The 13,604-nt window shown below is 46.4% G+C and overlaps 1 protein-coding gene and 1 long non-coding RNA gene across 18 annotated transcripts in view; one reads left to right on the top strand and one right to left on the bottom strand.

The window, feature by feature from the left end:
* Nucleotides 1–4,353: 4,353 nt before the first annotated feature.
* On the bottom strand, nt 4,354–7,300 carry LOC121481128. Its single transcript, XR_005985192.1, has 2 exons — nt 5,459–7,300; nt 4,354–5,268 (listed from the first exon to the last, which is right to left on the bottom strand). It is a non-coding gene; the product is annotated as an uncharacterized LOC121481128 (long non-coding RNA).
* Nucleotides 7,301–7,554: 254 nt separating this feature from the next.
* The window catches only part of AFDN (afadin, adherens junction formation factor), a 137,527-nt gene continuing 131,477 nt past the window's right edge, over nt 7,555–13,604 (top strand). For 15 of the 17 annotated variants that reach the window (XM_041745325.1, XM_041745329.1, XM_041745336.1 and 12 more), the window contains exon 1: nt 7,578–7,802. In XM_041745325.1, coding sequence (XP_041601259.1) covers nt 7,698–7,802 — 105 coding nt within the window. In that variant the 5' untranslated portion in view covers nt 7,578–7,697. Of the gene's footprint in view, nt 7,803–13,604 lie in introns of all 17 variants that reach the window. The other 2 variants (XM_041745343.1, XM_041745342.1) reach the window with 2 other exon arrangements.

Consider the following 13,604-nt stretch of genomic DNA (forward strand, 5'->3'; position numbering starts at 1 on the left):
TGCCCATCACCCAGTCACCCCCACCCCCCGCCCACCTCCCCTTTCACCACCCCTTGTTCGTTTCCCAGAGCTAGGAGTCTCTCATGTTCTGTCTCCCTCTCTGATATTTCCCACTCATTTTTTCTCCTTTCCCCTTTATTCCCTTTCACTATTTTTTATATTCCCCAAATGAATGAGACCATATAATGTCTGACAGTTCTGTATTTCACAATTTCTTATCCTATTTTATGGGTATTATCCCATCATATATTTCTTAAATTTCCTAAATATTTATTTAAAGCTCTTTTCAGAATGTTTCATTATTTTTTTATTCAGAATGTTTCATTATTTTTTTATTCAGAGTGAATTCATCTTTCTTTTTTTTAATGTCTTATTTAAATTCAATTTAGTTAACATATAGTGTACATTAGTTTCAGGACTAGAACTGAGTGACTCATCAGTTCCATATAATACCTAGTGCTCATCCCATCACATGCCTTCCTTAATGCCCATCCCCCAGTTATCCCATCCCCCATCCCCCTTCCCTCCAGCAACCCTGTTTGTTTCCTATAGTTAAGTCTCTTATGGTTTGACTCCCTCTCTGTTTTCAGCTAATTTTATTTTTCCTTTCCTTGCCCTATGTTCATGTTTTGTTTCTTAAATTCCACGAGTGAAATCATGTGGTATTTGTCTTTTTCTGACTTATTTTGCTCAGCATAATATCCTCTAGTTCCATCTACGTTATTGCAAATGGCAAGATTTCATTCTTTTTTTATGGCTGAGTAATGTTCCACTGTGTATATATGTGTGTGTGCATGCATGTGTATGTATATCTCACATCTTCTGTATCTATTCATCTGTTGATGGACATAATCTGGGCTCTTTCCATATTTTGGCTATTGTAGACATTGCTGCTATAAATGCTGAGGTGCATGTGCCCCTTCAGATCACTATTTTTGTATCCTCTGTATAAATACTGAGTACTGCAATTGCTGGGTTGTAGGGTAGCTCTATTTTTAACTTTTTGAGGGCCCTCCATACTGTTGTCCAGAGTGGCTGCACCAGCCTGCATTCCCACCCACAGTGTAAGAGGGTTCCCCTCTCTCCACACCCTTGCCAACATGTCATTTCCTGAGTTGTTAATTTTAGTCTAGATGAATTCATCTTTCAATTGCTGCTTTTCATGGTCAGTTAGCATTTGGTTTGTGCATGCATTTTGGAATTTTGGGGTTGTCAACTCATCCTAGGTCGTGATTCTCACAATCTCTCTCTCTCACTCTCTCTCTCAATGCCTCTTTGCTCACATCTCCTTCTGTCTAACAAAGGCCTTGACCTGGTCCAAGTGGGCCTTCATCCTGGAGGGAGTAGTGTCCTGGCAGGAGGCAGATATACCACTGTGTGGCTTAGCTCAGTTCCCGGTCAGAAGGCTGGATCTGTGTTTCCTCCCCTCCCTGTGGGCTCTGTAGTGACTACCACCAAACAGGACCACATCTCCTCACGGAATCTACCAACTCTGGGCCCCGAGTCCAGCAGGATGGCTTCTGCAGCTCCTTCTCATCTGGGCACTTGTGTCCAATGTGGATCCTCAATGATGTTTGGTTGTTTCAAGTACCCATTAAGTTTATATTTTCTATGTCTTTCATCTCTCATTGGTATATATTTAGAGCAGGTGCATGTGTGTGGCACCAGTGCCTAGAGCAAAACAACAGCATCTTAACCAAATCCTCAGGTCAAGATTTTCACTTCTCATGAGGTTTTGCAAACATCAGTACTTTTAAAAATGTCTACATTGAAAAAAAGAAACAGAAGTGCTTGAGTTGTACTGCATTTCCAAAAGCAGGCACCTATAATTTGGCATTTTTGATTTCCAGAGATGCCAGTAGATAAAGGAGAGGCCTAGGAGAAGTCCTGAGATATTCTACTCTCAGGTTTCTCATGGACAGCACCTTTCTCGATATTTATTTCTCTTGGTTTCTCCAGTTCTTACTGCTGGTAAAGCATTTAATAGTCCACGTTCCCTTCATTTGGTCTGTGTTTTTTATTTGTTGAAATAAAATTTAATGGGAGTTTGTATTTAAAAATATGTTTTCTAGCAAAATTATATATATTCTATACATCAGCATATGTTATATATCATTTATATAATTCCGTGACATATTTTATATTATTTTTATAAAACATAATTACCAAATATATGTGTATATACATAAGTATCATACAGACAGGGGCATGAGACATAGAGAGTAAAGATTGATATATTCTTACCATTTGTTTTTTTCTTAGGTCTGTGAAATTCTTGATCTTTTTCCTGACACTTTCTATCTCTCAGAGCCTATGAAAATTGGGGCAGGAGTCAGGTTTATTACACTTAGTTCACTTTAGAACCTGTTTTCACAATGTCTCTTGCATTCTCTCTGCTTTGGTTGAGTCAATGGCAGCCAGTGGGCGGAGTCATGTGTAAACAGCTCAGGAGATCAAGACTTCTATTGTAGGGATGAGGCAAACATACCTTCTCCTTCCCGCCCCACCATCCGGAACTATACCTTTTATTATCCAGAGAAAAGGTGAAAGCCTGGGTAGAAACCATCTGTGGCTTCCGTGCTGTGGCATCCACCCTTGTAAAGACTCATCATTTGAGTGATGGCCAGACTGCAACAGCTGGTGGCAGTGGGGTGTGCACCGCACCCCACAGTGGGCCTCCACTCCAGTCAACGATTATTCATCAAACAGCCTTGTACACAAAGCACAGTGCTGTGCTCGGTGCTGGGAGTGGGGGACAGAAGCAGAGTCAGTAAGACAGGTCCTCAGCACCAAGGGCCCTTAGGTAAACTAAGGTAACATGAAGCAATTCTCCAACACATTAGGGGTGAGTGACCAGGTTCAAACAGTGTAATTCTCCCCTTGACACCTTCCACACACACACATACACAAACACACACAGTCTATTTCCTTTGCATTCAGTGTAAATACCTTCTTTATCTATTTAAGATGTGGCATCTTTTTTGCAGCATTATCTTAACTTATAAAATGCTAAAAAACACATTTAACCACTGATGTCTGAGTTGGTAAGATTAAAGTCCTATTTTAAGGGCTTTTTGTATCTCTGCTTTCTCTGTGAAAACTTGTTTCCTGAGAATTCTAACAGGTAACCTGAAATTTAACCATCAAGAACATGGGAATACAACGCAGGAAGAATTTAAAGGCACATTCCTCCATTCACCAGTAAAGTAGCACGTACCCTACTTACTTCTGGAGACTTAATCCTTTGGAATCTCTCTCTTTTTAAAAATTAAATTGACAACACTGACCTTCTTGGCCATGGGGTTAGGCAGAAGAAGAGTCTGGTTATTTGACTTTCTACAACTAGCTAGATTAACTTCTACTTGGCGAGGCTACAGTGGAAGGTAGGCTAACCCGGAAAGTTGGCTCTTTGTAACTCTTATTATATCCCTTTACTTGAAGTTTTATTTAGAGACCGTCCTCTGAATCAACAGATCTAGCAAAAGGGCTCTTAAGATGTTAGGTGCTATTTTCGGATTAAAATATTTCAAAACTAATTTACTGAAATACGAAATTTATTGGTGGCTAGAAGTGACCTATAGACCATTAATCATAGTTGATATGTTTGTACCATTTGTTCTTCCAAGATGGATTAGGCTCTTAATCTCTCTCTTGGCATTTTCTATTTTCCAAAGTTCGTGAAAACTGGGGCAGGAATAAGTTTATTACATTTGGTTGGTCTTAGAGCCTGGTTTTCCTAATATTAAAAAAAAAAACAAACTTCTTTTAAGTTCAGAGTTTAACTAGAATTTTAAGTTATCATTACATAATTTCTTCCCATTATATTATACCCTAAGGTTTTAAGTAGATTGAAGTATTAGCAAGAAATACTTAGAAATATTTGCTGATCAGTGCATATTTAAGCAGGAGCTCTTATGTTTTTTAAGCATAACTAAAAAAAAAACACTTTAAAAAAGAAAAGTTAGATACAAATTGGAAAATAAATTTTATTTATTTATTTATTTTTAATTTTTTATTTATTTATGATAGTCACACACAGAGAGAGAGAGGCAGAGACACAGGCAGAGGGAGAAGCAGTCTCCATGCACCGGGAGCCTGACGTGGGATTCGATCCCGGGTCTCCAGGATCGTGCCCTGGGTCAAAGGCAGGCACCAAACCGCTGTGCCACCCAGGGATCCCGGAAAATAAATTTTAAAACAGACGTATAGATGAAAAAGATTTTTTTTCTTTTGCAGCTCTGTTCACCTTCAGCCTCATCTCTGGTCTCACATCTTGGTTTCTCTGTCTATAGGGTGGGGTGAATAATAACTCCCACATGAATTTATTTTTATACAGCATTTCTTGAGTAGCACTTAAATCTGATTTCTTAAATGTATCAGTACTCAGCAGTACAGTGAAAATAGAAGATCGTGTCTAATTATTTGTATAATGTGGAATCAAAATTAACAGAGGGATCAGTATGTTATCTTGAGACCTTGAACACTGATAGTGGAAGAATGTCAGCCTGGACATTTTCTTTTTTTTTTTTTTAATTTTTTTTTTATTATTTATTTATGATAGTCACAGAGAGAGAGAGAGAGAGGCAGAGACAGAGGCAGAGGGAGAAGCAGGCTCCATGCACCGGGAGCCCGACGTGGGATTCGATCCCAGGTCTCCAGGATCGCTCCCTGGGCCAAAGGCAGGCGCTGAACCGCTGCGCCACCCAGGGATCCCAAGCCTGGACATTTTCATGGCCTAAACATATACCAGTTCTTCGTGACTTAGAAATGAAAGGTATTCTTTGGATTCTGGGTTGCTTTTAAACCTTTGTCAAACTAATGGTGGTTGGGATCTACTATGAATTGTAGTTTGGATATTAATTTACCGCTCACATGTAACACAAAAGGAGATTTTTGATGAGACTAGGAAAAACTATAATAATAACATTGTTTAAGAGCCTTCTGTGTGTCCTGCATCATACTGTAGGCATTCCCTGTGTGCCATGTTTTATGACAAAAATACTGCAGGGAACTCGTACTTATTTTCTAGCAATGCTGAATTTTCTCTAGCAATACCACGCATACTTACTTTGGACACCAGCAGTCTACTCACCAGCTTTGCAAATGGCATAGATCTTTACGAGAGAAGGAGCGAAGTTGTTCTTGGTAACAGCTTCATGAGGAATCAAGCTCTTACAGTGGCAACTTGGCTGACACGGTGGCTGATGACTCGCAGGGCATGTGGAACCTAGCGACACAGTTCTGAGCCCTGTTGACACGTGACATTCGCTACAAACGCAAAACAACCAAAAGCAACTTGAGAATATAAAGGTAGAGGCAGAAAGGAACAGAACGCCAGGACATGAAGGTACCATTTGCACACACATAGGATTTTCTGCAAATCACCACCCTTTAATCTTGAGAAAGAAGGCCACAGAACTACTAAAGGATTCATTCATCCCTGGCACTGGTTCAGCACCTCAGGCTTCTGCGCCGAAGAGCCTCTGTACACAGCTGGACTGTACTAGAGCAGTGGAAAAGGAAAGCGGGAGACAAAGCCCAGCAGGGATGATGGGATTCTCCTCTTGCCTACAAAAGAAAAAAATCTGATTGGTGGCGAGAAAAATTACCTCCGTTCTGGAAGACAGAGTAATGACCGAAAGAAAGAGGCTTTGTCACATATAACTATTTTCATTATTACTTAGCTCTGGCTCCCCAAAGATGAAGGCTTTTGGTTACAACGCAAAGATAGAGAATATAAGACACCGACTTCACCTGGATGAGCATTGCACGGGGGAAACAGTCTGTTGGAAAGTGGTCTGCAGCCAAAAAGTAATTTTTTTGAGGGAGGGGGGAGGTAGGGGGCAATTAAAGAGAAAGCACCTTAAATTGAGAAACCTTGCTAGCAAAGTTAATGAGGCCTCCACGTGTACTGAGAGGTGAGCTGGCATTCCCCCTGCCGGAAAAAGGCCGGTGCGATGACTCTTCCCCTCTGTTCCTGTAACTTTGCAGAGCCTGCTACCTGCGTCTGTAGACACAAGTTGTCTGGGAGAAGATGTAGTCTCTGAGTGGATGCGCACAAAGGGAGCCAGGCAGCCCGGCTCGCAGAGCAGAGGCAGGCGGACCGCAGTGCTGGGGACTCCCAGGACACAGGGCAGCCAAGGACAGGGCTGCCTCCGGACACTGGAGGGCTTCAGGAACCTCATCTTTGAAACACGCCCACAGCATGATAATTTACCGCCCAAAAGGTTCGCTCTGATTGGACTCCACAAAAAGGGTATCACCCTGGAAGGGACGCCTTAGTGACCCACAGACACCCGCGGGAACCCAGGCGAGGCGACTAGGGGGCACAGGCCCTGCTGCAGAGGTCAGCACCTGCGGACTCCCGCCCTCCCGCTCTTCCCTCCGCCAGTCTTGCTGCCACGCCCATCCCGGGACCTAGCACCGCCCCTCAGGGCCAAGCCGCCCGGGTCGAACCCAGCCCCCTGAAGGCCCAGCACCTTCCGAACCTAACTCCACCGGGTCGAACCCAGCCCCCTGCAGACCAGCACCTTCGGAACCGGGCTCCCCCGGGTGGAACCTAGCCCCCTGCAGACTCAGTACCTCCGCAACCCAGCTCCCTCGGGTGGAGCCCAGCCCCCTGCAGGCCAGCACCTTCGGAACCGGGCCCCACCGGGTCGAACCCAGCCCCCTGCAGGCCAGCACCTTCGGAACCGGGCTCCACCGGGTGGAACCTAGCCCCCTGCAGACCGGCACCTTCGGAGCCCAGCCCCCTGCAGACCCAGTACCTCCGCAACCCAGCTCCCCCGGGTGGAGCCCAGCCCCCTGCAGGCCAGCACCTTCGGAACCGGGCTCCACCGGGTGGAACCTAGCCCCCTGCAGACCGGCACCTTCGGAGCCCAGCCCCCTGCAGACCAGCACCTTCGGAGCCCAGCCCCCTGCAGACCCAGTACCTCCGCACCCCAGCTCCCCCGGGTGGAGCCCAGCCCCCTGCAGGCCAGCACCTTCGGAACCGGGCCCCACCGGGTCGAATTCAGCCCCCTGCAGGCCCAGCACCTTCCGAACCTAACTCCACCGGGTGGAACCCAGCCCCCTGCAGACCAGCACCTTCGGAGCCCAGCCCCCTGCAGGCCAGCACCTTCGGAACCGGGCCCCACCGGGTCGAACCCAGCCCCCTGCAGACCAGCACCTTCGGAGCCCAGCCCCCTGCAGACCCAGTACCTCCGCAGCCCAGCTCCCCCGGGTGGAGCCCAGCCCCCTGCAGGCCCAGCAAGCACCTTCGGAACCGGGCTCCCCGCGGGCACCCAGCCCCCTGCGGCCCGGCGCCCCGCCCCGCCCCGCCCCAGCCCCGCCCAGGCCCGGCGCGCGGCGGCCTCCGGCGGGCGCAGCAGCACCTAGCGGAGGCCGCCCGAGGTGCGGCGGCGCGGGCGCGCGGGGGCGGGCACGCGGGGCGGGGGCGCGCACGGCGGGCGGGGCGGGGCGGGGCGGGGCGCGGGCGGCGTGTGCGGGCGGCGGGCGCACACCGGCCGGCGGGGCTGACGCGGGGCGGGCCGGCGGACGCGGCCGGGAGCCCGGAGCCCGGAGCGCGGAGCGCGGAGCGCGGAGCCCGGGAGGCGGCGGCGGACCTGCGGGCGCGCGCGTGCCCCCTCCCCCGCCCCCCCGCGGGCCCGACCCCCGCGGCCCAGGAGCGCGGCGCGGCCCGAGGCGGCGGCGGGAGGATGTCGGCGGGCGGCCGCGACGAGGAGCGGCGGAAGCTGGCCGACATCATCCACCACTGGAACGCCAACCGGCTGGACCTGTTCGAGATCAGCCAGCCCACCGAGGTGCGGACCCGGACCCGGACCCGGACCCCCGGCCCCCGGCCCCGGACCCCGGACCCCGCTCGGGCGGGGCGCGGCGCGGTCACCTGTGCGGCGGGCGCCGGGGGCGGGGCGGGGCGGGGCGCGGCGGGGGGCGGGGGGCGGGGGGCGCGCGGCGGGGCTGCGGCGCCGGGCGGGGGGGCGGGCGGGGCGGCGCGGACCTTTGTCGCCCGGGCGGGCCTGTGCCCGCGGGGGCTCGCGGGGGCTCGCGGGGGCCGGCGCGCTCGGGGGGCGCGAGCAGAGCGAACGCCAGGAAAGTTCTCGTTGTGCGCGTCTGCTGGCGGCGGGCCGGGGCCGGGGCCGGGGCTCCCGGGACTCGGAGCCTGCCCCGCGCTCGAAGGCGGCCGCCGGGTCGGAGCGCGGCGCCCCTCCCCCCGCCGGCCGGCGCGGGCGTCCGCGGTCACCGGGGCAGGGGCAGGGGGCGGGGCGGGGCGGGGCGGGGGGAGGGGGCCGCGGGGGAGGGGTCCGCGGCGGCGGAGGCCCGGGCCCCCCGCCCCCACCCCCCCGCCCCCGCCCCCGCCCCCCGTCCCGCCCGCGCGGCCTCCTCGGGGGCGGCCGTGCCCTGCCCTGCCCTGCCCGCCCGCCCGCCCCGGGCGCGCTCCCAGACCCGGAGGAAATCCCACTCGCCCAGGGCCCAGGACAATGGCCGTTGTTGAGGGCCGAGCCGCCGGGCCGGTGGCGGACGGGGCGGGGGTCCCGGGCCGGGAAGCCGAGCCGCAGGGGCACCTGCCCGGCCTTGGGCCCCGCGTCCTGGGCGCACCTGTGAGCGGTTCGCGCGCAGCCCGCGTGGAGGCGGCCGCAGCCCCGCGCACCTGTCCCCTGGGCCGAATCTGACCCCCCCCCCCCCCCCCCCGCCACCAGGCTTCATCCTCTCTGGTGCCAGGAGCCCCCTTTTATCACACGTGCGATGTCAGCGCCGGGCTGGGCCGGGTCGGGGGCTGCCCTCTGTCTGGGGGACGGTGCACACGACCCGGCTCGCTGGGACTCCGGGTCGGGCCCGCCGAGGGCCTCGCCTGCACGGGACCGGGCGCTGTTGGCGCCTCTTCTCCAGGTGCTGCGCGGTACTCTCAGCCCTGTGGGGTCTTTCAGCATCATGGATTCATCTTCCTGGTCTCTGCTTTAAAAACCGAGGATGCAAAATCATGATACGTGGTTGATTTGTTTTTCTGTTTGAATGAATCAATTTATAATTTTTTTTTTTTTGAGACATTACCCAAGTCTGGTTGAGAAAAGGAATATTTTTTCAATTTGCTAATAGATCACTCAGTTTATTCTCTTGGGATGTGGAATTGACTTGGCATTTAAGAAAAAAAATCTGAATCAGAAACAGATTTTATAGTTCGTTGGTTTCAAAAAAATACCATTTTTAGGCGCTCAATTGAAATTTTTTTCTCCATTTTCTTAGAGATCGTAGGAGGTATTAAAACTGGCCTGTCATTGGGAGAGCTGCTTTTTACATAGTTGACCTGCAGGTGAAAAGTTGCTGTGTATGTATGTATCTTGAAGCAGAGCAGATTTGAAGGGCTGGTTTTGAAAATGGTTATGAATTTGCATTTAGTGCGTTTCTCGTCCCTACTCGACACTTGGTCTCCTTTTAGAAATGATTCTCCAGAATTGTGTGGGAAAGCTCTGCAAAATGAAATAAGTTGATTTTTAAAATATATGCTATTTATGTTAGTTTTCTTCATTCTCTAGAACTAGTTCACACTTAATACTATGTGTTCTGGAGAACCTTGGCATATTATTAAATTTATTCTGGTCTTGCAGGTTGAGCTTCCCATTTAACAGGGTGTATTTTTCATTACGATGTAGGTGAACTTTCATGTTAGTGATTCTCTAAACCAATATTTCAAGGTTCATGGTTTCAGTGTGCTTTATTTACCTAAACTTGTATCTTAAAGTTTGTACCGTCTGATGATGAATTTTCACCTTATTTGGCCATCACAAATGATTTTTCTTAGTTTTCTCTAAGAATGTAAGTGGGATACAGGCCTTTATTATTTTTAGTAAACGTTAAGCGAATTTATCACAGAATTTGATTTATAGGATGGCACTTTAAGCCTTATATTTAAGTATTTAGATGATCTTTTATATGCGTATAGGAGAGCTTCGTTGTGGTTTACTTTCTTTGCATCTTGGGGGGGGCACAGTAATCAGTGTCTATTATCATTTTATGGCTACGTTAATTGTTGATCATTTTTGTTTGGGTATTTCAGGCAGTCTTGATAAGCACTGATAACTCGGTGGTTTCTATGTTCAGTAAGATGGTAAATTTGGCTTTTTGGATTATATTCTTAAGAAAATAATGTTCTGAAATCAACCTGGTTAAGTTTACTTTTTCTTTCGTATTCATGTTTATGTGTAAAAGGAGAGCTTCTAAAGAAAAAGCAAGTTATATGTTGTCGTTGCATATTTTTCAATCCTTTCCTCACTTGGGTCCTAGATTCTTTTGGACTTAAAAGAGTTGACTTAAACTTAATGTTGATATCTTATCACTAGGAGATTGATGTTAAGTTCAATTAAGGTGTTGGTTACTGTGGAAAACTGTAGCTCCCAATAAAGCTTCTTAAAGTTTTTTAGTCCTGTTGTTTTCTTAATGTTAAGGCTTTCTTTCTTTTAGGAATTTCTAATTATTATGGCAGAATGCTTGTTGCTAAACTTTACTTCCATTACTTTCTTGGAAGAGGGCTTCTCTGCCTACCCAGAGCTCCCCTCTTGGTTTCTGGTCCTCTGTCTTGTCATTCATTGTAGCCACTGGTTTCTGTTTCCCTCTGAGATTACATGAAAGCAAGGGCTTAGAATTTTATTATTTTTTAACATTGTTATGTTTTTCACCATGGTAGGTGCTCAAGGAATATTATGTGGAAAAGGTGTTGAATATGACCTCTTTCTGTATACGTTTATTCTTGACAAAACGTAGAGTACGTACATGTTAAGAACTGGCTGGAGTTCTCTGTTAGGTGATTAGAGATTTCTGTTTTCATGTGTTACTCTTGTATAAGGGTTACACCTAAATGCAGGAACTGTTCTGAATTGACCATTTTGCTTCACCAGAGTTCTTAAAGTCAGTTTTTAAAAAATAACTTCCGGAGTTCATTATCTTTTTTATGTTGATGGGAAAATATAACCTAGAATTTGTAGGCCCATCCATATACGCTGTATTAAAGGTGAATGTGTTGTATTTTAATATTCTGATGAATCTTGAGAAGTAATGTGGTGATTCATGTTACCCAGAGGTGTGTGTATAAAACAACTTCTGGTTTGTCAGCAGAGGTGGAGTAGGAAGTCTTCAGGTGAAGTAGTAATAAGTTGCATAATTTATAGCTAAATCTATAGTCCAGGCTATATAGCTTAGGCTGTAACTGTGCTTTATCATAAGACTTAACTATATTGGAAACTATTTTGAAAACAACAGTTGTTTTATTGAACATCCATACTTACAAGATCCCTCTTTTTAGTGATTAATATATAATGATGCAGGCAGTTGTGTTTATAGGCATCTCTGTCTTTTTTTTTTTTTTTCTTTTTGAAACTCAATGGTGGTTGTAACTTTTTTTTTTAACCTTTATTTCCTGTAATAACTGGTTAAGATTTGTTTGTATGGGTGTGAGCCTGTCAGTCTAGGTAAACCCTTGTCTGACAGTGTTCAAATCTTAAATTGAAACTGCATCTAGACTGGCTTAAGTTTGCTCTCTTTCTGCCAGTGAAAACTAATTTTAATTTCTGCAGTTTATAGACTTAATGGAATATAACTGTTGTAACTAGGCTTTCTAGAACTATAAAATTTTGATTTTGGTTAATAGCATAGTAGTAGAAGTGGCTCTTTCATATTCTTGAAAAAGTACGAGTCGCAGAAGATCAGAGTATATACCAAATTGGTGGGAAGCTAGAGAAACGATTTAAGGTTGTGCCATTAAGGATTTAATTGAGCAGTTGTAATATGTAAAGCATTATTACTAGATGTTGCCTATTCTGGTGGCATAGGTTAATTTGTTTATAAACACTTTTATTAGATTTGAACTTGGATATAATGTCAGAAAATGCTAATAAATAATACTAGCAGTTACATTGGTGTAAATCTGTTTTCCTTTATTAAAAACAAAATGGATCTGAGTAGTGTTTATAGAACATAAAACTAAACTGATCTCTTAATTGAAAATTATTTCCAGGTTAAGTGAATTATGTTGATTTTTTTTGTTCAGAAGTTTGCTTTTTCTATTATTTTCCTGGCTGATTGTATTTAGGATGCACTCATTTGTCTTAGGAGAGAGATGAAAATTTGTTTGACCTACATTTACACTTGTGAGTTAGTTAGTAAACAATTTGCCAAATCTCGCAGACCTTTTAACCCATTTTGGGTGTGTCCCAGTCTGTTAGCTGACACTGATAGGCTCAGGGCCTGAAAATCCACTGGTGGGCTTCTAGTTAGTACCATGAGTTGATGGCAGATGTGGGTATACGGTCAAAGTTGGGCCATCCTTATGCATAAGTTATGAATGAGCAGAAGCGTTTCTTAATATTACCCAGTCATATGTCACGGCCAAAGAGAGTGGGCATAGAGAGCTGGGGAGGGGGATCTAGTTGAGGTCATCTGGTTGAAGTTTGGTTCTAGTGACAATAAAAATGTAAAGCTTCACTCATCATTTTGGCACATGTGATTGACCAAAACTGTTATAATTTAACTTAGAAAGTGAATGTACTTTATAAGGTGAAAGTAAGCATATATAAAAATAGTTCGTATGTAGGGACGCCTGAGTGGCTCAGCAGTTGAGTGTCTGCCGTTGGCCTGGGGCCCTGGGATCGAGTTCCGCATCGGGCTCCCTGCATGGAGCCTGCTTCTCTCTCTGCTTGTGTCTCTGCCTCTCTCTCTCTCTCTGTGTCTCTTATGAATAAATAAATAACATCTTTAAAGAAAAAAAAGTCTATGTAAACTAGGAAAATATCTTCCTGGTATAACTTGATTCCAAAGATAAGGATAATTTGAAGTTTCATACTTGTAAGTTTATGAGTGTGTCATGAATGAACTTATTTAGAGGAACTGAAATTGCATAGCTTACTATTACTGGAAAATATCCAGAATTTCTATATTTTACTAAAAAAAAAAAAACTGATGTTAAAGAAAATTAGCATGGCTTACAGAAAATGATGTGAACTTTTGTTATACTTCTTTGCATTATCGTGTTTTTTGGTTGATTGCATATAGCGTGCTCTACTGTGTGTGTGTGTGTGTGTATCTCTGTCTAGTATTATGAGTTTCAGGTGTACAACAGAGAAGTACATTAGTGTGCATTTACATACATGAGGAAGTGGTCTCCATGGTAAATCTGGCTACCATCTGTCACCATCCAGAGTTATGAGATGTATGCACTAAAGCCTGTGTTGTATATCATGTCTCCGTGTCTTACTAATTTTCTAACTGGGAGTGTATAGCGTTTAACTCCGCCTCCCCTATTTTGCCCATCTTCCTACCCTGTCTCTCCTCTGACAACTATCAGATTATTTTATCTATCTATGAATCTGTTTCTAGTTTTGTTGTTGTTATTGGGTGGTGTTTGTTAAGCTTTTTAGACTTCACGTAAGTGAAATCAGATGGTATTTGCCTTTCTCTAACTTATTTCACTTAGCACAATACTCTCCCGGGCTGTCCATGTTGTCAGCATCATGATTTCACTTTTTTTTTTTTAATGGTTGAGTAATATTCCATTGTGTATGTATACCACCTCTTTATTCATTCCCCTGTAGATGACCCCGTAAGTGGCTTCCATA

This window comes from Vulpes lagopus, chromosome 2, assembly GCF_018345385.1.
Source record: "Vulpes lagopus strain Blue_001 chromosome 2, ASM1834538v1, whole genome shotgun sequence".
Taxonomy (NCBI): Eukaryota; Metazoa; Chordata; class Mammalia; order Carnivora; family Canidae; genus Vulpes; species Vulpes lagopus.